Source organism: Balaenoptera ricei, chromosome 1 (genome assembly GCF_028023285.1).
Source record: "Balaenoptera ricei isolate mBalRic1 chromosome 1, mBalRic1.hap2, whole genome shotgun sequence".
Lineage (NCBI taxonomy): Eukaryota > Metazoa > Chordata > Mammalia > Artiodactyla > Balaenopteridae > Balaenoptera > Balaenoptera ricei.
The window spans coordinates 148,793,094-148,819,426 of NC_082639.1; the positions used below are offsets into that span (position 1 = coordinate 148,793,094).

A 26,333-nucleotide genomic window follows, 5' to 3' on the forward strand; every position below is an offset into this window, starting at 1 on the left:
AAAACTGTTAGATATGTCACATCTTCAATGGAACTTACAACAATCAGATTAATGTTTTATTACATGAATGCAATCACTAACAGTTACATTGGAAAACAGAGATATTGAAATTTTACATTTTTTTTTACTAGCTAAACAAGTCACAAAGCTTTATTCTGCTGTATAAAAAGTATAACAACAATAGGCAAAGATGTAACAAGTAGTTACATCTACATAGCACTATAACATTTTAGCTTTTCCAGATTACACCATGAATTTAAGGAAGAAATGAATAAAAATAAAATGTAAGCACATATTCATGATATACCTATGGCATACAAACTTGTCTGTAAGATGTTTACAGATTAGTAAACATCACATGCTCAATGTGTACTTATTTAATCAACCCTTGGAACGTTTTTAAAAAACTAGATACAGGTTGGAGGCTTAAGGATTAGAAAACTCATTCCATTTATTACTATCCCACATCCTATCACGTGATCAATATGTTAGAAATTTACCTCTCTGTCTGTTAAATTGACGACCACGGACACCTTGTCTCAATGTTGTCTGAAGTCTTACTCGTCTGAAAGGCTTTGGCTGACTACTGCTGGTATCTAAGAAAAGCATTAATATACAAGAAAGCAAGTTAATAAACATGAAAGCAGTTATAGTGACAAAAACTAATTACTAAATGAATGCATGGATAAAATGCAGAGGTGTCCACTGCTTTCAATATTTAAATGTTTTTTTAACAAGGGACATTTAACAAACAGAAAAGGTAAAAAGTTTAAAAAAATGTTCTTTTTGACTTTTTTCATTCATTCACTCTACTAATTTAATAATAAATATGTACTTGGTGCCTATCCATTTATCAGACACTGTGCTAGGGGTTGGGGAATACAATGGGAAACAAAATACCACATCCCTCAGGAAACAACAGTCCATTACAATATAACATGAGTCATATCTGACTCTTCTCTTTTCCAGATGCCCCCAATCCAATCATTAGCAAATCTTGCATGCTCTAATTTAAATATATATCCCAAATCTGACTACTTCTCACAACCTTGACTCTACCATCCTGTCTAAAACATCATCATCTTTACCTTGAATTACTGCAATATCCTCCAAACTTTCTCTTTGTTTCTGTCCACTACTCACTTTCAGTCTCTTCTCTACACAGCAGCAAAACTGATACTGTTAAGTCTTTAAAGCAGATCATGTTACCACTCTGTTTGAAGCCCTCCAAAAACCTGCTCCATCCATGAAAGCCAAAGAAATTACAATGGTCTGCTAGATCTTTCCTCCCCCACCCTGTGACCTCCTGCTAGTCTCTCTCTGTCCTGACTGTGCTCCAGCCACACAGGCCTCCTTGCTGACCCTGAACACATCACACTGCTGCTTTATAGACTTTGCATCTACTATTTCTCTCATCCTGGAACACCTTCCCCTGAAGAGTTGCACAGCTTCGCTCCCTTACCTCTTTCAGGTCTTTCCTTAAATACCATTTTCTTAGTAACATTTTTGTGAAATTGCCTGGCACTTGGTGGGCACTTAAGTATTTGCTGACCAAATGGATAATTGCTTAGATGGGGAGGTTTAGTGTTTTATGTTATCAAATAAATTTAAAAACACCCTAATTTCATATTATACTGTAAAAGGGAACAAGAACCATATTTTCTTATGCAAGCTCTGGTAAGATATAGCTACTACCAATTCCCCTGTTGAGGAAAGACAATTCTCATGGGACATCAGGATATAAGTGGGGGCAAAGAACTTCAGTTATTATATTATTAATAATATTACTGTTTTACTAGTAACTATGACAGCTACAATTTTTGGGGGCCTTCTTACTGTGTGTAAAGCATTGAGTTATATAATTTACATACATTATTTTTAATCTTGACGGCAAGATGAGTTATGAATGCCCATATTTCACAATGAAATGAGCAGAGATTTAAAGTTACTAGCTGTTAAAAGGCAGATACAGGATCTGAACCTGGGGATGTTGGCTATAGGTTGATGTGTCACAGAAAAGCAGCTGAAAGGGAGAAGAGATCTTGAGATAGGAAAGTTCCATGATTGAAAAAAGTAGTAAATAAGCAGGTCTTCCATAAAACCTGAAGGTTCCATGACAGAGTTTGAGGATTACTGCTATAAACAATTTAATATGAAAACAATCAGAGAGGATGACTGAGTATATATTTCTTCAATAATAAAAGTAATTCCCTACCTAAAAACTCTGAGATAGATAAGCTAGTGTAGTATACTGTTTAAGAGTGGAGTCTCTGGAGTTGAACTTCTTGAGTTTGCATCCTGGCTTGCCCATTATTTACTCACTATGTGACTTGGGAGGAATTTTTCAACCTTTTGTGACTCAGTTTCCATTACTATGAAATGGGTATGCGTGCTTACCACGTTGGGTTGGTGTGAGAATTAAATAAGTAAATACAGGTAAAGGGCTTAGAATACTGTCTGATATACAGTAAGTGCTCAATGAATGTTAATTATTTTTTTTTTTTTTTTTTTTTTTTTTTTTTTATAGCTTTTTTTTTTTTTATAGTAATCTTTTATTTATTTATATATTTTATTTTTGGCTATTTTGGGTCTTCGTGTCTGTGCGAGGGCTTTCTCCAGCTGCGGCAAGCGGTGGCCACTCTTCATCGCGGTGCGCGGGCCTCTTCACTATCGCGGCCTCTCTTGTTGCGGAGCACAGGCTCCAGACGCGCAGGCTCAGTAGTTGTGGCTCACGGGCCTGGTTGCTTCGCGGCATGTGGGATCTTCCCAGACCAGGGCTTGAACCCGTGTCCCCTGCATTGGCAGGCAGATTCTCAACCACTGCGCCACCAGGGAAGCCCCAGTTATTTTTTAAAAAGTCCTGCAGAATTGATTTTTATTGCCAGAAAGATACATAAAATAGCCCTTTTCAAAGTTAACTTCAAAAACGTGAAAAACCAAACTTTAAAACTATTTATATCAAGTAAATTTCAATTTTTTTTTGGTTGTTGTTGAAGCAACAGGCCTCCCAACCCTCAACCCTCCATACCAAATCTCACGTAGAACCTAATATGTAGAAGAAATAAAAAAGGAGCTGCTCTGGTTTAAACACAGGCAGGAGGCCTGGAGTACTACTACTCCTTAGCTTCTCTCCTAATAACCCATCCCTCACAGCCCCTATAGCACCTCTAATGTAACCAATTCCCTTTAATATAAACCAAGTTCCTTTTAATAACATAAAATTTCCCTTTTAAATGAAGCATTTTAAAAGTCAAGGAAAAAAGAATTATCAATTGTAGCTAACAGAGCAGGATCTTTTGCAAACAAGTTTGATGTATAAAAGCTGTACTGTAGCCAAGAGCAGGAACTTACCTGCAGAAGAACTGGAAGGAGGGTCCTGGCTGGTGGAAGGAAGATCTGACTCATCAGACGCCTGAACCGGCTCTTCTTCCTGCTGGCTATCAATTTCGAGGCCTGCTTCTGAACTAATACTAAGAAAGAAAAACACAAATTGATTAGAAAATACAAAACTGATCCTAGAACGTATCCTAAATTTTTCCCAATCTTTTTTTTTCCGATAGTCTACCATTTAAATAACCCAGAGCTCCCCTCCAACTCAAAACTGCAGTCTCTGATATTGGTAACCATACATTTTTTTAAAAGGCAGGGGAAAAGAGAGCTCAAGCTCCTTTTTCCTCACTCCTTTTCTCACTAGGACATGTTCCAATTTGAATTTTTGTTTTTTCCTCTTTTTTGCTGTTGTTGTTTTTTCTTTTTGACAAAAGATGTTCACATTCTTGATATTCACAAGAGATATATTATCCAGATTTTGATATATCACAAAACAACTTTCTAGGAAAGCAGAGCACTAAAATAATTCACAACAGTTACAACTATTAATAATATACCACTATTTCACCATGGGCTCTAGCCCAGATGAGACAGGCTAGGGTAGGTGAATTCCTGGCTCAAAGCTATAACTCCATCTCTCTCTCTCTCTCCCATTCAAGAAAGTACATCAAAAAGCAAGTGAGGGGCTTCCCTGGTGGCGCAGTGGTTGAGAATCCGCCTGCCAATGCAGGGGACACGGGTTCGAGCCCTGGTCTGGGAAGATCCCACGTGCCGCGGAGCAGCTGGGCCCGTGAGCCACAATTGCTGAGCCTGCGCGTCTGGAGCCTGTGCTCCGCAACAAGAGAGGCCGCGATAGTGAGAGGCCCGCGCACCGCGATGAAGAGTGGCCCCCGCTCGCTGCAACTAGAGAAAGCCCTCGCACAGAAACGAAGACCCAACACAGCCATAAATAAATAAATAAATACTTAAAAAAAAAAAAAAAAGCAAGTGAGGGAGATAAGAGTACAAGAATAACTTGAATCAGTTCCAGTTTTTATCATATGCAAACTTTAGTGCACTTATTAATAACAATGTACCTGAAAGATACCTCTCATGACTCTGCTAAAGTTGAGAAGAACTGGCGAAGTGCAGCCTACGCAAGTTATTTTAACATGTTCAGAGTCTGAGCTTTCTCATTTGTAAAATGGAGATAATACTTTGCAGAGATACTGTGTGGTTTAGAAATGACATATATAAAGGGACCTGCATACATGGTATGGAATTAAAGGCAGCTAGTATTTTCAGCAGGATCTGTAACTTTCCCCAAATTAAGCAGCACTGTGTTAGAGGCATAATAATAGACCTGCCTTTTTTCTTATATACTAGAGTTGGCCTGTAATTACACTAAGAAAATGTTGCTAAATAAAACAAAACCTCTGAGCTCTACTGAGGAAATCTGGGTTCTACTTCTAGCTATGCTTCTGACTACGAAGCAGTCCAACTTTTGTTATTTTATGAAGAATCAGGTTCCACCTTGAAAGTTAAACTTCTCCAAGACCACTGTCCAATGGTTCTTCCCATTAAATTACTCCACCTCCTTTGGTTTAAAAAAGCCCAGATGATTTGTTATGAAATACTTCTTTTGTTAACCTTTGTTTATAACTGATGTGCTAAAAAGAGTCAGGTCTTGAAGATTTCTGATTTTTAACAAGTTAGTGTTTCAGACCAAGTTCTAAATGCACGTAAATAAAAAATAGGTGAGGTTTGCTTGAGAGCCCACTACTAAATGGAAAATTGAGTCATTTCCTAATATTTCCTAATTTTCACAGAAAGCCTTCTTTCTTGGGGAAAAGTTCAAGCAGCGACATTAATGGAAGGGTGATTCTAAAGAATACTTTGTTCTAGAATGCATCATGCAATTTTCAAGGAGATAACCTTTTAAAAAATTATTTGTCTTCTGTAATAACAATGTCTTAAGTCTTAAAATATGTTATTTTGTGCAAAAATTAGTTTTCCAAAATATATGGCTTGGTTTACTTTTGTAACAGGATGTTATTGAAAATACAGCTCAAGAGACTGTTGCTTCCTGGCTTAAAAAAAAAAAAAATTGTAAAAGTCTGACAAGTTTAAGCAAGCAAAAATTACACGGTAAACATTTACCCTTCAGATTCTGCCTCCACAAATACTTCATCTCCATCATCACCTGTTGCTGTTTCATTCGTTGTGGATAAAGTGCCAGTGGATGTTGTCACCATTGGAACAGACTGAGAGGCATGCTCTGAGGCATCAGAGGTGGTACTCTCAGTAAATACAGTCACTTGAAAAAATGAAAGACCAGAAAAGCAATGAAAACTTTAACAACTTTGTGGTTTCTCTAATTTTTAGCTAGAAGATATATCACAGGTTTCCATTTTACCATTATAACACATAATCTATTGATCTGCCTTTGATACCTACCTGGGGCTGCAACTTGCAGAGGAGTAGTGGGAACACTTCGGCCACCCGACTCCTCTTCGTGAGCTAGGAAGAGGGGTGTTTCATACATTCCCAAACCTAAAGACAATTCTGAATATTAATGATTGAAAGAACAAAATATTGTCAATATCCCAGACATCTAAAAGAAAAAAACTAATCAGTGGAGACACACAACTTTGTTCAAGCCCACAATTAGCCCATCAAGCAAAATTCAATCCCTCAAAAATGTAAATACAATTTAAATGTATCCTTTAAGCTCCCTAACACTAATTTAAGTAACGCTAAATAAAAAACAGCTAAAGTGCTCTTATAAGTTTCGTGCAAGCTAACTTTACTGAGTGCCCAACTATGAACTAGGTACTGTGTTTGAATCTACTCTACACCAAAACAGTAAGGTATTATTAGTCTCCTTTTCGCTAAAGAAACTGAATTTCAAAAAGGTTAATTAACTTTCCCAAAGTTATTAGTAAAGTGGTAGCATTCCAATTTAAGCCTAGATCTGACTTCCAAGTCTTGCAAGTGTCCTATAATAAAGCCACATAAAATTGTGAATTCCTCTGAAGTCAACTCACAATTTCATATTGGTAGAGGGAAGCAGTGTTAGACCTCACATCCTAAACCACCAGGGACTAAGATGTATTGCATGACTTACACGAGGGCTGCATATTAATCTTTGTTTTGGGCTTATTATTAAAACAGTATGCATTCCCTATTCACTTACAAAATGCCATAATAGCTTCCTAGAAATATAGCGGGTTCTATGAATGCCAACTAATGATTAAAAGGTAATTAATTCCAGAAATAGCACAATTCATGTCCAAATAACCAACTGTTATTACTTAAGTTAGGGGTCATTTTATTCCACGTATTTTTAACATTTTATTTTTCTTATTTCTAATGTTAATGGAAAATATCTAACTAGTTTTATACACTTAAACTAGGAATGTCAAATGTCAAACTAAACAAAAAATATGCTGTATTCCTTCCAACAACTTTAAAAATGGCTGGTAGTACCTAGGTATATTTATTAGCACAACAGATATTCCTGATACTATACTAAAAGCCAAAAGAGATACAAATGTAAAAGCTAGTCATTATGCCCAAAGAACTGAAAATTTTGTTGGAAAGACTAATATGTAAGGCAGTGCTTAATAAGTAGTAAATATATTATAGCTTTTTCCATAAATTAGGATAAGGTTTATTTAGAGATAAACTTTTTTATATTAATATTTGCTCACTTAAAAAAAAAATCATGTCAGAACAGCTTATTAGCAAAATACATGCAAATCCAGGAGAGCTAAGCTTTTTTTAGCGATTTACCCCCTTGAGAAGCAAGCTGGCCAAGATCAGAGTGACTAGAGCTCGTCTGTGGCATATCTTCAGGCGGCCCAAAACGGAATCTGGGAACACCAGCAACCTGTGGGGAACTAAACAGACAGAAATTCATTTAAGATGACACTTAAAGTTACCTTGTTTAAACTGCAATGATGGAAAGACTATAGGAAGAAGGAAGAATAAGCATAAACAAAGAAGGAAGAAAACAGTTTGAAAATAAAGTTGATAAAGGAATTCTCACTTATGAGGAATAAGGAAGAATAAGCATAAACAAAGAAGAAAGAAAACAGTTTGAAAATAAAGTTCATGAAGGAATTCTCACTTATGAAAATATTTTCAAAATATCAGTTGTCAAGAACTTAGCAATAATATAAATCATGTGATTCGTATTATGTGATCTATATATACATGATTTATACATACATGATTTATACATAAATAGCTTTCAGCTGTCCTGAAATACACCTCACATTTCTTGAATCTGCTAGAAATCTCTATGTAGACATATTGAAAGCAACATAAACTGAACATGAAATGTAACAAAAAAAGAATAAAGTCATGAAAAAAGTTTTGTCTCAGTTTTCAATGTTTAGTCATAGATAAATCAGGTCACCTCTCGAGCCCATTTCTTATCTGAAAGAATTCACTAGGTGGCTCCCAAGGTCTAGAAAAAAACTTTAGTATTAGATGGCTAGAAATTTGTTTTCTCGCTGCCCTAATAACACTACCATCCATCTTTCTGCCCATAATCCAGGATATAAAATAGCATTATCTCACTCTTTGCCCACTCCTTACCCTAACCTTTCTTGGTTAGTCAGCTACTGATGTTTATGGATTCTACCTCAGTAGTAACTCTTGAATCTATTTTCTTTTCTGTTTCACACTATTGCTTTAGTTAAGGACAGTCTCTTTCAGGTGAATTTTTTTTTTTTTTTAAGATTTATTGATTGATTGATTGATTGATTGCTATGTTGGGTCGTTTCTGTGCTAGGGCTCTCTCCAGCTGCGGCAAGCAGGGGCCACTCTTCATCGCTGTGCGCGGGCCTCTCACCACCGCGGCCTCTCCTGTTGCGGAGCACAGGCTCCAGACACGCAGGCTCAGTAGTTGTGGCTCACGGGCCCAGCTGCTCTGCAGCATGTGGGATCCTCCCAGACCAGGGCTCAAACCCGTGTCCCCTGCATTAGCAGGCAGATTCTCAACCACTGCGCCACCAGGGAAGCCCTCAGGTGAATTTTTAAACCTGTCTCCACAAGTTATTCTTCTATTAGAAGGACCTTAAATTCTTCTGAGCTATGTGAGAATGTTGTTGATTGGCTGGTACTCAGCAGTTCTTTAGGAGTGAGTCTGTTTCTGATTGGCTAACTTCTGGAAGGGTGGGGCTGACACTGATCAGTTGGCTTGTAAAATTGTGTTAGCTGAGGTGAGTTGTGGTTAACTGAGCAAGTTTAAAACTGGTTCTGATGGCCATATGTTACCACATACTACAGAAAAATCAATCATTCCCTAAATTTGTAGAAACATTTTTATTCTATTCTTCAGGTACATCCTGTCATGCAACTGATACTTCAGCCACAATTAAACATGTGCACTTGCACGTGGAAAGCCTTTTTATTCTCTAAAAGGAGTGGTATAGCACAAGCATTAAAATAGGTTCTAGAGCCAGACTGGTTTGAAATAAAAAAGCTGTCACTTCCTAGCTGTCTGACCCCTGGCAAATTTGTTAGCATCTCTGTGCTTCCTTATCTGTAAATGAAATAATAGTATCTATCCTCATAGTTACGAAGATTAAATAAACTGATTCATGGGAATGCTCAGTAAGTTTTAGGTATTTTTTTCCAAGACTCAATTTAATGTTGTCCCCATTAAGTCCTCTCAGATTCTCTTCCCCTAAGTGTTAGAATAAATCACTCCTTCGTTCATATAAACAAAGTCTATTGCTTATGCCTCTATTCTCCTAGATTGTTTAGGTTATCGTTAGTTGTGCATATGCTTAGCTTTCACAACAGTATTTTCCATCATGATCACTGTAATTACCAATACCTTCACCAACATCTATAAAGCATTTATTATGTGCCTGGTGATATTACAAACATGTTAACATAAATTCATTTAATTCTCACAACTTAAGAGGTAAGAACTATTGTATTATTATTATTCTCATTAATAAAATGAAGATACTCAGAAACAAAGAACCCAGTAACTTGACATAGCTAGTAAGCAGTACAGCTAGGTTCCAACCCAGGCATTCTAACTCTAAAGTCCATGCTCTTAACCATTGTTATACTGCCTTTAAATTTCAAATTCCTGATGGAAGCAACTGTACTTCATTCACCTCTATGTGATTTTCCCCAACACTACACCCTCAACCCTCCTACCCTCAACTGCTTAGTACATAGCATAGGACTTAACAAATAATGAATCAATCAAAGGTAATCAAGTTAACAGGGAAACAGGAAGAATTTGATTAGTCACAAAGTATGTTTCCCTCTCGCTGACTTACTGAATTGCTTCAGCAAATCCATCAGTACGATGTGGCACAACAAGAGTTGGGGTACTTGGAACTGTTCTATCTTCATCATCAAAAAAATGCTGCTGCTAAAAAGACAGAAAACAAGTACTAAACAGGCCTGACAGGAGCATACGTATGGACTATATAAATAACTGCTGAACAGATGAATCACTTTTACACGACAGGTAGGTACTTACCATGCCACCTATTCCTGGAGTCAACTGAAGCCCACGTCCTACAGACTGCCTCCGGGTCATCTGGATTCTCTATGTCAAGAAAGGAATTTCATTTGTTTTAAGGAACTAGGCAATGAAAGAAACACCAAATATTAAAAGATACGGCTTATTATACGCTGGTAATAAAATAACTGAAATGTTAGCAGATAATGTAATCACTGGGATTTTTCTTAGGAAAAACTGCTACTAATCTTGTACCAGTACTAAAGAAATCCATTTTGTAAACAACGACATGTTTTTAATTATATAGACCATAATATTAACCAATAGACAAATATTTTATTAGCCAGTAGATAATATTAACCAATATGTAAAACCAAACTCTCATCCTATCTTATTTGTAGGTTCCTATCTAATTTAGTTCCTGTCTCCTTAATTTAAGTGTTAGTAAGTATCCTTTGATCTTAAAGTTTAATTATCCTTTGGAGTTCAAACAGCAGTACTGACTACTTGTAAACTGTTTCCCAATTTAGACAATTCTAAATTGATAGAATCGGTATATTTTGCAGGATCCATAAACAATCCTGTAAGACTTTATATTTTCAGAAGATGAGGTTGTCTTCATCAGTGGTATTTTAGTAGAATCTACACTTGACAGTGTTTAGTACACTACAGAGTAAGACTCAAGCTACATGATTAATAGAGCCTTTGTACTTTTCCTGCTATTTCTTCAAGAGCTTCTGATAAGAGATGTCCAATCCTACTACAAAGAGCGTTACATGTAAAGGGTTATGCACACTTTCATGAACTTTAAAAGTGGATGTTAATATATGTGATTGCAAAAAAATAAGAGGAAAAGAAGTTCTGTTAAGCAGAACAGAAATTTCCTTTTTTTTTAAAAAAAAAAACGTGCACCTTAGAGAAAGAAACCTTCAAAACAAATGGTGGTCAGCTGCTGAAATACATTTTATTTTAATTAAAATCCAAGAAAATTTTCTTTAACCTGTAAAAACAGCGGGGAGACTTTTATTTTCTATGAATATAATCATCTCACTTTATACACAACTTTAATAAGCCTTGCCTTTCCAAAGTTCACTTCCTCTATGAAGTAAATTACTGCCATATTTCAGGGAAAAGAATTCAGAGATTAGTTTCAGTTCAAAAATTTTACAAAAATATACCAAACATTAGAAAGTTCACTTAATTTCTGGATAAAAACAAAGTAATTGCTAATGGAAAGAAAGGGAGAAAAAAACCAACATTTTTTTCAAGTAAAATTTTCAGAATGACTAGTATTTTTAATACCTGAACTGGTGGTCCTAGCTCTTGAGGTGGAGCATGAATGGTCAGTCTTGGGGGAAGTGGGTGTGGTGGGCGTCTTGGTGACTGAGGTGCTCGAGGGGTCTGTCTTTCAGATGCTGATGATGGCTGTTGTTCTCTAGAAATCTCCTGGGAAAAAGAGGACTCTGCAGTACCAGTATTTCCTTCACCTATAGGAAGAGAGAAGCTTATTTTGAACTATTATGTTTACCACAAAGTAACTTGGACAATCCCTAGAAGTATAAATCTTACCACTAGGACTGTTCACCTAATATTTTCAGAAAAAAAGTAGTGAGGTGTGGTAGACCCAGAGATATTGGGTGTGCAGTTAACAGTGGTATGGCCTTAGCAACTCCCTTCTATTTATTTGGTTGGTTAATGGAACCAAAATGTAATGTACAAGAAACATTTTTCTGAAGATAATGGACATAAAGCACCTAGTTTAATTAACACATGATAAAATAAACATTTAATAAATTTTGGCTCATATTATTAAAATAGGCAAATTACCTAAAGATCAGACCACTACAGTTATTAGTATTACACTCAAACAGGGTGAAGGAGATTGGTAAAAAGCCTTACAATAACTTTCATATTCTGGTTTTCCTAAATTTTGAATGTCAATGGCCCTTCAGATGTGTAGGTCTTCTACATACAAAGTAAAACAACAAAAGTGAAAAGCTGAATAGGATATCAATTTAGTAGTTTAAAAGTCTGAGGTCTAGAATCAGATTCCAGCTCTAACACTTTTTTTTTTTTTTTAAACATCTTTTTTGGAGTAGAATTGCTTTACAATGGTGTGTTAGTTTCTGCTTTACAACAAAGTGAATCAGTTATACGTATACATATATCCCCACATCTCTTCCCTCTTGCATCTCCCTCCCTCCCACCCTCCCTATCCCACCCTTCTAGCTGGTCACAAAGCACAGAGCTGATCTCCCTGTGCTATGCGACTGCTTCCCACTAGCTATCTATTTTACATTTGGTAGTGTATATATGTCCATATATACACTACCACTCTCTCACTTTGTCCCAGCTTACCCTTCCCTCTCCCCGTGTCCTAAAGTCCATTCTCTAGTAGGTCTGAGTCTTTATTCCAGTCTTGCCCCTAGGTTCTTCATGACCTTTTCTTTTTTAATTCCATATATATGTGTTAGCATATGGTATTTGTTTTTCTCTTTCTGACTTACTTCACTCTGTATGACAGACTCTAGGTCCATCCACCTCACTACAAATAACTCAATTTCGTTTCTTTTTATGGCTGAGTAATGTTCCATTGTATATATGTGCCACATCTTCTTTACCCATTCATCTGTCGATGGACACTTAGGTTGCTTCCATGTCCTGGCTACTGTAAATAGCCAGCTCTAACACTTAATAGCTATGTGATCTTGGTTATATCACTTTGCTTCTGCTTCTCAGATTCTTCACTGGTACCTGAATCTGATAGGCTTATTTTAAGAATTAAATAATTCAGTACAAGTATAGTTGCTCAGAAAAAGCACTTATTTTGTAATTACTAGCAATGTACCAAATCCATCCACTAACTTAAAATTATCTAGACTACTAGGCATATTTTTGCTTGATTGTAAAAAAGAAAAGAAAGTCTCCAACAAGTATTCAATGAACATCTGTTATATGTTTTGTACCTAGGAAAAATGGCTATGAACATCCACCCTCACAAGACTTAGCTTTTAGTGATATTACCTAAAGAGGCAAAAAATTTCCCTCTATCACCCAGTTATGTGACACAAAAAAGGTGCTTCTTAAATCCATAAAATGTTTTAGAAAGTGTAGATTATTATAATTAATCTCTCTCCTTAGCTCATCTCCCTTAAAAAGCAACACTATCTTCATTATATGGTTCAATATTCATTAGTTTATTTTTCTCTTAAACAATTAAAAGTTGAAAAGATTGCCTGCCTTTGCTTTAATTCAAATGAGCATAAAATTTGCACTTTTAAATACACAGGCCTACACAGAAACTCAGATATACTGTTTTCCCACTAGTCTACATATATAAAGTTTTTATTATATTACTATTAATGATTCTGGCTCAGTATTTGTTAAAACCAGAATGGCATACCAGACGATCACCAATTCTTTAAAAAAACATTTAAAAACAATTCTAAAATAAAATTATTTTCTATAAATTCCATAATTCTTTACTGCCTACAACAGTTCAGCTGACCTCCAGGACTCATCCTTTCAAGAATTAACAAAAGGTATGCTATATTGATGAAAAAATCTTTTATTCATTGGAAAACTGGACAACACTGCAAAACTCCTACACCCACAAATCTTGAAACATGTAGCTTGATTAGACTGACCTCTTCTGGTTGTGAACTGCCATTACTATTAGAAGTCCCTGACTTAATTTTCCACTTAAGAGCAGCAGCAACACACGGCATTTATAATGCTTTATAGATTTAAAATTTTTGAATCTTACAGAAGACCAATGAGGTAGAAAAGATAGTATAATGACTACATTTTAGATATAAACATAGTAGACTTTATGAGAATAATAATGACAAAGCAAGAACAAGAGCCTATCTTTTGCTTGCCAGTTTACTAACCAAGTTTTATTACCTATGTGAAAATTAAGTGCAGTCTTAGTTTAGAAAACGTCAGGTTAAAATATTAAGTTAATTAAATCAAAATATTAAAAGTGTTCAATTAAAAAGAGACCAAAAAAACAAAACAAAACATAACGAAAGAAAAACAAAACCAAATCTCACCACTGTTTTGAGAATCAGCTGCTCTCTGATTACTTTCACCTCCACCCATACTTTCTTCTGTTTCTGTACCTTGATCAGTCCCATCACCACCCTAAAAACAAAATATGAATGCTAAATGCAAATAAATCAAGTAGTTATCTTAAAAAATAATTAACCAAACCAAATCACAGTAGAAACAAACAAAAACCCAAAGATAAGAAAAGCTGTAGCGTTCTGAGAATACAAGCCTTTTTATATTCTTGAAAAACAATACTAAGCAAGTTCTTAAAGAAAACTGATGGTCAAAATTCTAGCCAGTTACCTCAGCATCATCAGCTTCATACCCATCGTTGCCATCTGCACTACCAGTGCCTTCATTACTATCTTCACCCTCGTCTCCCATCCCTGTGTCATCTTCATCATCATCGTCTTCTTCTTCATCTTCTTCATAATCCTAGTTAAAAACTCCCCAAGTATAAATAAAGATCTAGGACATGGTACACATGTTCTGCATATCTTGATACCATGGTTAGAAATTTAAGTGACTCATTATTGACCAGGATACAGGAGTTGTCCTGAGAGTTGTATGGGATTACTTCAGTGGCAACAAGTATCAAAACTGTGAAGCTTACTGGAATTAGTACAGTAATAATCAACTCTGAATTCTAACTATTCGTATGAGATCAATTCAAAGATTAAAGCTCCCAGATGTCCACAGAATGTCAAGTGGTCCACTTTAATTCTAAATTTAAAATGTGGCACTGAATAAGAAAATGGTGAAATTATACTATGCTATAAGCTTTTAAAAAACATTGATTAATAAAAGAATCTAAAAATGAGAAGCTGTCAATATAGGATTAACTCCCAAAATAAAATGCAAAGTTTCACTTAGAATATGTTTTAATTATCATGACACCTCAATTTCTTTTGAAAAGAACTATAAGGGCTCCACAAGAAAAAAAAAACCTTATTTCCAGAAACCACAGTGCTTACAATTAAATCTATAGTCACTTATCAGTGAGATTTAAGTTTAATTAATCTAACAAATTTACCAAATCCTAAAGGACTCAGTAATCATTAAAAAAAAAATGAGATTTTCCATCACTTGTTCTATGCAAAATGTTAAGTTCATAACTAATCAGGATAAAAGAAAAGCATAATAATCTATTTAAAGTGACAGGGAATCAGAATTTACTGGTTGATGCATTAGAATTCCCAAGGATTTCAGCATTTCATCCAGCAGTTTAAAACAATAAATGATTTCAAATCCAAATTTACCTCATGTTCCCCATCATTTTCATCATCATCCTCCTCTTCATCATCACTGTCAATTACGATGACATCATCTCCTTTGCCTTGACCATCTTGTGATGATGTTGTTTGTTGATCTGATTGAAGAGGTCCAAGGTCTATTTGTAGAGACTGAGAGGTTTCTTCACTGTCTTCCATTGGTGTATAATCTCCCTGGGTGACTCCCTTTAGAAGCAAAAGATAAATGAGTAAACAAACAAATAAATAAAGTCAAGTATACTTAAAACTATCAGTGACATACTGTAGATATAAGTAAAGGGTAAAGAATACTTATGGACTACCAGAATTTTATTTTTAAAAATACGGTTTTGAAAGCAGAATTAATTTAAAATAAATGCTTTGGGCTTCTTTACAGTCTTCCTATAGAAGAATTATTATAAATCCCACTGGGTAATACTCCAATAAAAAAGAGAGAAAATACTTTATATAGACACACAGGTATATATGTGTCAAATCTACCAGTGTGGTACTGTAGATGAGTGTTGTCCATCAGAAGTATAATGTGAGCCACAATACATTTCCCATACGGAATTTAAAATTTTTTAGCAGTCACATAAAAAAAAAAAAAAAAAAAGCAGGGCTTCCCTGGTGGCGCAGTGGTTGAGAATCTGCCTGCCGATACAGGGAACATGGGTTCGTGCCCTGGTCTGGGAAGATCCCACATGCCACGGAGCAACTGGGCCCGTGAGCCACAACTACTGAGGCTGCGTGTCTGGAGCCTGTGCTCCGCAACAAGAGAGGCCGTGATAGTGAGAGGCCCGCGCACCGCGATGAAGAGTGGCCCCCGCTTGCCGCAACTGGAGAAAGCCCTCGCACAGAAACGAAGACCCAACGCAGCCATAAATAAATAAATAAATAAATAATAATATTAAAAAAAAAAAAAGCAGGTGAGATCAATTTTAACAATAATCTTAATATAGCCAAACATTATTTCAACATGTAACCTATATAAAAGTTATTAATCCTACATTTTAAAATTTGTAATAAGTCTTCAAAATCCAATGTATATTTCACACTTAAGAACATGTCAGTTAGGACTAGCCATATTTCAAGCGCTCAACAGCCAACGTGGTTAGTTAACAGTGCGGACCAAAGGCAGAAAAAAAGACTATCCATGGAACTGTAACATATAATTTTAAAAAAGACAAAAAATTTTCCCCAAATCAGAAATACTGTGTAAAACACACTAAACAAACTATTATAATTGTCTTTTTACAAAAATACTTCTCCCCCTCTCAAAACTCTATCTTAAGCCTTTAAACTGCATTAAAGATATACTAGACGTAAAAATAATTCTTCCCTTAATCTATTTCCTCACAATTCCATTTTTTTAGCTACTGAAATAAACTGCAATTTAACTTTATTTTTGATATTTACTATAAAAAGTTAAATGTTTACTTTTTATTTTAGTTCAGCACTCAGCAAAATTTGGTTTTTTTTGGCCATGCCACGCAGCATGTGGGATCTTAGTTCCGTGACCAGGGATCAAACCTATGCCCCCTGCAGTGGGAGCAAGGAGCCCTAACCACTGGACTGCCAGGGAATTCCAAAATCTGTTTTTTTATACAAGCCAGAAACAATGTCTTATGAACTAAATCATTCATAAAGTTGTTTACTGTAATGGAAAAAATGAGTAAGTCATGGTATGATTAAAAACGTAACAAACTAACATGCTTATTTCAAGAAAAGCAACACTTAGAACATCTGCTTCATTGTCAGAAAATTAGAAAAATGAACTGTTACACTTTCACACACTAAGTAGACACTGCTAGAAGACAAAATGGAAAGCCCAATGGCACTTTTGAGTCACAGACAATTTTGCCAATCTCAAGAAAAAGCTTTGCACAAAAGATTTCAGTATAATTTAACCAAGTCTGGCAATAACACAGAAATTCACATCTTATTTCAAAATTGTTATTATGCTCTTCAGGTATGACCCGCTCTGAAATATACACAAAATTGATGTCATTTAGAGTATTACATATTCATCTTGGAGGTTTAGTTTTCTGTTCTTAGCCAAGGAAAACTGAAAAAATTAACTTACAAAATTAATGCATCTAAGAAACTAAAATTTACTTGCAATCTATGGTTACTTATGATTAGCCTGAAACAATTCCTTTATTTTATACAGATAATATAATTTTAGAATAAAATGATCCTAAAAATTTATCCAGACAGAAAGTACTGTTTCAAGCTTAACAAGACAAATGGAAACCAGACAGCCTGAGTTCAAACCCTAGCTCCAATGCTATGAAAACCTGGGTGCATGACTTAGCTGGGCATTGGTTTCTTCACCTGTAAAACAGGGTTGTTGTAAGATTTCTTATGAGGATTAAGTCAGTTAATAAATGCAAATATTTTAGAACCACACTTGGCATATAATAATGAGTTGTGTTAACTAATATTATAATATTACTATAAATATGAATTACTATAAATTATGAACTCTCAATTTGTAGGGCGGAGGAATGGAAGAAAAGTAATAATTTGAGTGCCTAATATGTGGCAGGTACTATTTTAGGTACTCTACAAAACTAAAAATTATGTTATCTTATGAGAAAATTGAGGCTTAGAGAGAATTAATGTCTTGCTTACAGTCACACAGCTTCTAAGTGGTGCAGTTAAGGACAGAAGCCAGAGCTTTGTAACTTCAGAGTCTATGCATTCCCATTAGTTAGGCTGCCTCTGGAGAAGCCTCAATGAGAGTTCAAAAGATGAAGAAGTATACAAATGCGTTTCCTTTCACAGATTATTTTAATTCAGTAAGGGAAGCAATAGAGGGGAGCAACAAAGGATACCAAGTGGAGCACTTCCGGATGAACTCCAGCCTCAACCAGCTCATCCTTCCAAAAAAAAGAGTGGGTAATCTTTACTCATGACAACCTTAGCTTGGAAAATCTGTGCTAACTATAAACAAAAACATTTCTTTAATAAAGTTGAGAAGGCAGGATACTAATTAGAAGTAAAGCAGAAATTGCACTGGCAATTCTAACAATATTTCATTAAATATAAAAGCAGCAAATTGAAAACAGAAGTCCAAATAATATTTCAATTTGTCAAAGCTCATTTCACTCACTATAAGCAATAATTTGTTTACTTTAAGTACATTTTACTTACTTCTCCAATGGAATCTTGAGAATCTTGGTTGTATACTTGAGTCTCTACCTCTCCATCAGTACTTTCTTCTGCCATAACTTCTTCCTGAATCATGACATACAAGTGTGGTAACCATATCAGTTCACTAGATGAAGCATCACCTGTTCAGTGAGTTCTCCCAATAAAACAAAACTCAAAGCTGTAATTTTATGAAGCTGTACATCAGAAATGTTCACTTATATTTACTTATAAAATATAAACAATCACATTCCTCTTTGGTATATATAAAATAAGGTTTATGAACATTAATTAAATACATGCAAGTGAAATTAATTTAGTAGTCTCAATGCTTGATAATAAAACAATTCATTACAACTTATCTTCAACAAAAGAAAATAAAGGAATACCATTTTGGTCAATCAGAGAAAAAGCTGGCAGGCACCAGTTTAAAATTCCCATGAGACTATAACTTCCTTATTCTTTAAATTAAAAACAAAATTGAAATGGAATTCATCCTACGTTTTTGTAACTGTGTTCTTAAAATTGAAATGGGAATTCAATTAAACATACTCAAAGAATATAAAACAGTGTTGGCAACAGCAACAATACCTGGGTTTTCAGTGGAAATTTTACAGTAAGTTCAACAAGAGAGTTTTCTGGATTTAGACCCCAAAAGGTCCATTCTCTTAATAATGCTGTAACTGAAAGAATATCTTGGTTCTATTGGTAGAAGTAAAAGTAAACAGAAAGATCTTTACACACCTCAGTTCCTACAGGTGTAACACTTTTCAACTTCTTTGGAAGAGGCATTTCCACTGTATCGTCAGAGATCTGGTCTGATGCTTCTATGGTGCTATCTTCTTCCTCTTCACGTGTACGCTTCGGCAAAGAAGAACTTGGGGTAGCTGAAACTTTGAAATTACATAATTTAAATCTCGAATTAGAGCGTGATAATCACTCAATTTAGACAAAGTTAATTTAAAAAATATCTTGGTCATTTAACTAAAAAAAAAACACGTAAAAATTTGGACAGAACAACATAATTTGTTCCTGCTAATCTATGCGTAAACGAAGAGCAATTTACGCTCTGAATCAATGGTCTTAACCTTTGGTTAATAAAGCCAATTAACTTCTACAACAATACATCTGACTCACTGTGACTGCACTGATATAGAATTGCTACTCACAAAGCTTATATAGGGCCATCTTATAATTTATAAAACCCAGGACTCCTTGGATAAAAAAATTTTCCTTATATGTTTAGACTTGAAAATTCTTACTTGATGTTCTTTTAGATACCTCTTAGTTCTCAGGACTTGTATTAAGTTACAGCTGACCCTTGAACAACTCAAGGGTTAGGGGTGCTGGCCCCCCATATCAGCCATTCCTTCGTGTCTGCAGATTCAACCAACTGAGGATGTATAGTACTGTAGTGTTCACTATTGAAAAACATCCACATTTAAGTGGACCACGAAGTTCAAACCTGTGTTGTTCAAGGGTCAACTGTACATAAAATAAGTTTCAGGTTGTATCACCTTTAAAATTAGTCAAAAAATAACTGGAAAGGAAGAAAGATCTTAATGACAAAAACGCGTGACCTAAAATAGAATTCAGCAGTAAACATAAAATAAGATGTTAGGAATATCTTCATCCGTTTTCATACCTGGTAGGAAACAAGTGGGTACAAAGAACATTCAAAATATGTATTATACTCAAGAAACGATAAATGCACAGGTCTACTCTAACCTCATTTTAAAATTAATCGTACCAGTGCCAAACACTGCTGTGGAAGTAGAAGGCCGCTCAACTGGTGAACTCTGAACCACCTCCACTATGTTTGGGGATAGCTCTTGATTTGTAGGCTCAATCTGAGGATGACTCTGTTGAGTGGGTTGCACAAAAGCTGTAGCCTGTGTTTGTTGCTGAACAGTTAAAATGGGTTGAGGGATAGAAGGCTGGACGTTAGGACTAGTAGAACGAACAGATCCACTTGTGCTTCCGAAAACTGGAACATGTTCCACAGGCCCTTCTGATTGCATGGCTGAAAAATAATTAAAACATTTAATATATTAAGTTTTCTATTCTTACCAAAGCTGGAATTGTCCTTCCCTATTCTCTTACAGGTGACATTTTGCATAGTTATTTATGTACATACCTCTTCCACTCACTAGACAAAAAACACTGAGGGTAAAAATAATGTATTACGCATTTTTGAATTGCCTATGTGACAGAAATAGAGTATGCAGTAAACTGTTGGCTGAATTAAATAAATAAACTGTTTTTGCATCTATTATTCTATGTAAATGATGACCAAATAAAATGATATTAAGAAACTCAAAGTCAAATTATAAGTTTTTATTAAGTATCATTTTGTTTTCAACTAATACAAAATGACTGTTAAATTTAATTGGTAATATATCTCATAATTATTTTACTGAATGTAGTTCAAATAAAATATTCTGTCCTTTCATAGCATATATATATTTTATATATTTCTAAACACTTAATTTACTGAATTCTAACATTTGTTAAGACAAGAATCTAAGAAAATTGTATTTAGTAACTTTTACTGACACCTATCTTGGGGTTGGGTAAAGCGATTAAACAATGAGAAACAAATTCCCACCCTTGAGGAGCTCAATCTAGCGGAATAAAAAAACATGTATTCAACTGAATAAAATGTGGTTGTAATTGTTGTAATGAGTAAGAAAGTGACATGGGAAGAAAGTGCAGAAAGCAGTTACAAGGTCAGACAGTTTATCAGGGAAGAAGTTGATGCTTGGGTTGAACCAGTGATTTAATATGGTTTTCTAAAGTGGATTTCATATCATCTTTCTTAGTTAATAGAGGTAAAAAAATTTGGTCCTGGAAAAGCATGCCATATACTTATAGGGGTGTATTTCCCTCCTTCTTTAGCTTCAAAACACAAAAAGCAAAAAGGAAGGGAGGGAGGAAATATGCTACATTAACAAGTATCCCAGGAGGCATACACCTGAAAATATTAAATGCCCACTTGTACATGATGTCTGACTGTAGCTTTAGTGGAAGCCTCATTTATCCTTGAAGTTACCGTCATCTTCTTGTAATAAATCTAAGTAAACAGTTCAACCAGACCTGTTATGATTTTACTTACCTTCTTGTGATTCCACTTGTGTAGTGGGCATCACTGTAGCTGTTGGGGTAGTAGTAGGATTTGTAACAGTTGCAGGTGTAACCATTGGGCGGATACTAGCCCTGGGTGTTGACTTATTCCCAGCCATAGCTGCAGCTGTCACTTTACTTGGAGTAGACACAACAGGAGTTGGCTTGATATTGGCTGTTGGTGGGTCTGAGGTGCTGGCACTTACAGAGGGGAAAATGCAAGAATAATAAATCATAAAAGATTACTACAAATATTCCTTATAAAGTACATATACTCTATCAAAAGCAAAGCACATATGCTTCCTGAAGTGAGTGTCTAATAATTATGACCTTAATATGCATTCAGACCTTATTAACTCTGTTTTCCTAACACTGCTTTGGGTAGACTTTTGGCAGATTAGAAAAAAAATTAAAGAGACAGTTGAGTATAGTTCTACATTTTTTGTTCACTAAATATTACAAAACTCTTATTGAAGAGGTTTTGAACTTAAGCATTAAAAACTGTGCAGGAAATGTTCTGCAGTGGTGCATCCTGACAATGTAGAAAGTATTCAACTGTGCTCAGCCTTTTATCCTTGTATCATATAACATCACAGGGAACATCAGTAGCCTATCTTAGAAATCAATCACAAACTAAAAGATGAAAGACACTTTCTCTGTCACAAAGCTCTACCTATCTGATAGGACTGAAAGTATACTGAAAACAAGAGTTCTGGAAAAAAAAATCTCAGCAACTACATGATGCAGTTTTGCACAGGATAAACGGCTCTTTAGTTACATATTTTTATAATACAGATTTTTTCTGCCCAAAGATCACTAGATCCTTCCTGTATTTTAAAAGAAAAACAGGGAACAGACTGTAAACAGACTGTCAAAGAACAAAACTCACATTCCTCTTTCACCAGCAGTTGGAGCTGTTTTCAACGTGATCTGTCTCTGCTGTTCTGGGACCTATAAAAAGAAAACTTTGGATTACTGTACCTATCCCACAAGAGTCCACTAAACAATACCATCAGAATATTTTACTTGTTAATTCTCTCTATATACCTGGTTTAGTCAAAATTCAGTCTGACAAAGGCTCCTAAATCACCAGGTCTCTTCAAGTAAAATGCACAGGGCAAAAATGATTTGTCACTTAAACCAAATTAGCTAATTACCTTATTAGTAGGTTCTTGAGGCTCATCTCTCTGCTCAAGGTGTCTCTCTTGATGCTCCCTGAGTTCTCTTTCCAAGCGACTAATTCGACCTTCATACTGGGACTTAAGAGCAGTCATACGAACATCCAGTTCATCTTTCTGCTGATCTAAGGCTCCATTCCTTTGTTTAAGCTCCTCATTTTCTTTAGTTAGCTGATCTTTTACACCTACAGAAGTAACCACATGATTCTATTAATATCATAATCAAACACTGGAAATAAAACGCATTTATGTGCGTAATAAGTACTCAAAAGTCGTATCAGATTCCATTCCTGAACTTCAACATCCACAATAATTCTGATATACATCTCAATAAGTAAAGTTCTAAACCTATCTGTATTTGCTTTATTACTCCAATATAAAGTATACTCCAAAATAAAACATTTTACTTTTCCTAAGATCTCAAAAAGACAAAGGATCTACCATAAACTAGTCAGCAGGAGCCCTTTTATATGGCCTTTAATATTTTAATATATTAGGAATTATAAAATTTTCATTTCATATAACCTACAGCATATACTCAAGAATAATTAAGTAACTTCTTTTATGAAATAAGTTGCCAGGGGCACTATCTTAGAGATCATTTAAAAAGCTGCATATAATAAAACTCAACTGATTTGGCATTTTATTTACCTACGAGCAGACTGGTAAGCGAGGTGCAGTAAGGCCCTGAGCGTTGTAGCACTGGGCTCCTCATAAATTTGACATGATATTCTCCCTGAAGGGCTAAAGGGGCCCTCCGTGAAGTGAGGCACAGAAAACTCACTTGGCTGGTAAGATCTAATGTTGTCTAGGAATTTACAGAAGGCTTCTGGACAGTATACTGTGGACCCAAAGGATCACCATCAAAAGGTAGTAACAGTTACACAGTAAAGCAGAAGGATGGCTGTACTCCCTATCTACTATCTACTACCAGTTAACAAGAAAGATTTCATAAATAAATTAAGGACATCCTCATCACTTGAAAATTAAAATTGCTATAATTTGTGTCTAATTAAATAAACCTAAATATCTAAAGCACACACGCACATACACAGAAGTCACTTTATAGTATAGTCACTTTTTTCTTTCCTATTTAATTTTAAGCCTGTATCAGGTAACCAACTTTCACCATCAAGTTTAAATCTTAAAGTATACAGAAACTTACCAGCTAAGTGTGCAATTTTTGATTTTGCTGCTACAATAGCCTTTCTTGTTTTTTCTTCCTTTTCAGTTATCTGCTGTCGGAGCTGCTCCTCCTGTGTGGTTCTATCTTGAAGGTCCTGACGAAGTCGTGAAAGTTCAGATTGAAGCTGCACAGTCTGTTCCTGGAGATTTCTTGCTTCCACCTCTTTTTCAGATAATGCCTTTTAAAGGAAGACAAAGTACTCACTATGTAATTCAACAAAATCAATATAACTGTATGCCCTACAGACTTAAAATGTAAAACTTATTAATTTGCTTATTTAGATTAAATGGAAGTATAAATATAAAATGGTGGTCAAACCAAGCAAGTGAACACTTAAAGATGATTAGGTATTATTTACATACATAAGTCATTCAAAGTAAAAGGATAAAATATATACCTTTCCATATAAGAGAAAGTATCAGTGTTTAACACATCTTTCTCTTTTCAAAATTCCTTTTTATGACTGAGTAAAATTCCATTGTACTTCTTTAGCTTTTCAACAAGAAAACAATTCCTTCAACACCTTCCACTACTCTTCCGCTCATACCTTCTGCAGATTCTCCACCTGACTCTCGAGTGATTTTGACTTTGTTTCAGCTTGATTAAGGGTTTCTTTGAGCTCCTGCATTTCCTGGACTGAGACATGCTGTTCCTGATGGTCTCCAGAAGACTGAGCTGAGGTCTCCATGACCTAAGATGACAAAGAGTAATAATATACTTGCACATTTATATTCAATAATTCTGCAAATTCATCTAAGAAAATAATCATAAGTATGTAAAGAAATTTATTTTTAAGGGTATTCATAACTAAATCTTCTATGGAACAACTTTAATGTCCAAAAGTAAGCTATTAGTTAAACAGGTTAGGGCTTTCCATACCACTAGGTATTAACCAGCTAATCAAAATGATGATGCATTATTTGACATAGAATTATTTGGAAAAACAAATCACTCATATGTAAACGAAAGCATACTAAAGTGCTAACAATGGTTAACTGAGAGGTAAGAATTTTGAAATTTTTTCTTTATATGTTTTTTCATCTAACGTACTAAATACACAATAAAGTCAATATACAAGTTCTTTACCACTGGGAATTAAAAACAAAATTCAGATCCAAAGTAAAACAAGGATTTAAAAATTCTTTTTGGTAGGTGGTTAACACAGACTACTTATTTAAAACTATAACACAACCTGATCAATTATAAAGAACTAGCATTTTTTGATATACACAATTTCAATCAGCAATGAGTTACAAGAACATAGTTTTGAAAAGGAGCAATATTTGAAATTGGGAAACTGAATTAAAATACCTAGCATTTACTACTATTTCTATATGAATCTATAGTTCATTTTGGGACATACTAAAGAGCAAATCTTAAACCAAATAAAGATATCACATATAAACTTACCCTTGTTTAGAATCTAAAAACCAGTAATTAAAAATTATGAATAAGGTTTTTGTAAGTCATCCAAATATTTATATATATATCCAAATATATATCCATATATCCACTCATATATCCAAATATATATATAAAAACTGTGTAAATTGTGTAGATCAAAACTGTGTATATCAAAAAATGATAATATATATATGAAGAATACATAAAAAGAAAACTGCTTCAAAATACCTTATCTTGTTGTGCTTTAAGTTCTTCATATTGAGTTTTGTACCTACGTCCAATTTTCTTGACTTGAGTAATAGTTTTAACTTTTTCTTGAATATCAATTATTTTGGCATCTAAGTCCTTCTGGATGCTTTCCTTTTCAGTTCTTACTTTATTTAAATCTTCCTTTAGACTCTGGATTAAGTTCTGGTTGTTAGTCAAAGATGCATTTGATCTAAGCAAAAAAAATGGGGTAAAGGAGAAAGACTAAATATTTGGAACTTTCCAAATTTTAAAATCCTTTAAGTTACATTTTTATTGTATTGCTTTAGTCTGTTTTTTATTTAGAAAATTCTAAGAAAACCATACACACACTTCAAAAGATAATTCCTTAACTTATGAACCTGTGGTCCTTTAGAAAGATCTGATTTACTTATTATATGTCATACATGCCCATTTTAGAGATGAGAAAAACTGAGCTACAAGTGGTCAAGTAACATGCACACTTTTACTCTGCATTGGTACACAGAGTTTAATCCACATCTGCCTGATAGCAAAATCTACACGCTTTCCACTCTACTGGGTGCTGAGTAAGTACATTAGGCTTTATAGGCCACATACAGTGTTTGTTACATGTTCCTCTTCCTCCTTTTCTACAACACTTAAAAAATGTAAAAATCATTCTTAGCTTCCAGCTGTACAAAAAAAGACCTGTGGATTATAGTGTGCCAACCCCTGTACTTTTATCATGAACCGAACTTGAAATCAGATGACCTGAATTAGGAACATGGGTTTAACCGCTACTAACCTTATAAGCTTGGGTACCTTTCTGAATCTTAGCTTCCTCATTTTAAAATTAAGTAATCTCTCTCCTACTGAAAATGCCAGACTACTGTTATGAAAAAAATAAGAGAATAAATATGACAAAAATTTGTAAGCTATCAAGTATCACATAAATAGGGGCTATGACA

At 34.9% G+C, this 26,333-nt stretch overlaps 1 protein-coding gene across 3 annotated transcripts in view; it reads right to left on the reverse strand.

Moving 5' to 3' along the window:
• Positions 1–26,333, reverse strand: part of TPR (translocated promoter region, nuclear basket protein) — a 67,090-nt gene that overhangs the window by 324 nt on the left and 40,433 nt on the right. Inside the window, exons 32-51 of one of the 3 annotated variants that reach the window (XM_059938023.1) lie at positions 25,387–25,597; positions 24,302–24,445; positions 23,734–23,932; positions 22,548–22,753; positions 22,280–22,341; positions 21,383–21,591; positions 20,018–20,290; positions 19,012–19,160; positions 18,271–18,354; positions 15,121–15,318; positions 14,165–14,296; positions 13,864–13,954; positions 11,111–11,295; positions 9,827–9,895; positions 9,621–9,712; positions 7,105–7,211; positions 5,767–5,862; positions 5,470–5,626; positions 3,352–3,470; positions 501–596 (exon numbers count right to left, since the gene is read on the reverse strand). In XM_059938023.1, coding sequence (XP_059794006.1) covers positions 501–596; positions 3,352–3,470; positions 5,470–5,626; positions 5,767–5,862; positions 7,105–7,211; positions 9,621–9,712; positions 9,827–9,895; positions 11,111–11,295; positions 13,864–13,954; positions 14,165–14,296; positions 15,121–15,318; positions 18,271–18,354; positions 19,012–19,160; positions 20,018–20,290; positions 21,383–21,591; positions 22,280–22,341; positions 22,548–22,753; positions 23,734–23,932; positions 24,302–24,445; positions 25,387–25,597 — 2,879 coding nt within the window. Of the gene's footprint in view, positions 1–500; positions 597–3,351; positions 3,471–5,469; positions 5,627–5,766; positions 5,863–7,104; positions 7,212–9,620; positions 9,716–9,826; positions 9,896–11,110; positions 11,296–13,863; positions 13,955–14,164; positions 14,297–15,120; positions 15,319–18,270; positions 18,355–19,011; positions 19,161–20,017; positions 20,291–21,382; positions 21,592–22,279; positions 22,342–22,547; positions 22,754–23,733; positions 23,933–24,301; positions 24,446–25,386; positions 25,598–26,333 lie in introns of all 3 variants that reach the window. The other 2 variants (XM_059938019.1, XM_059938029.1) reach the window with 2 other exon arrangements.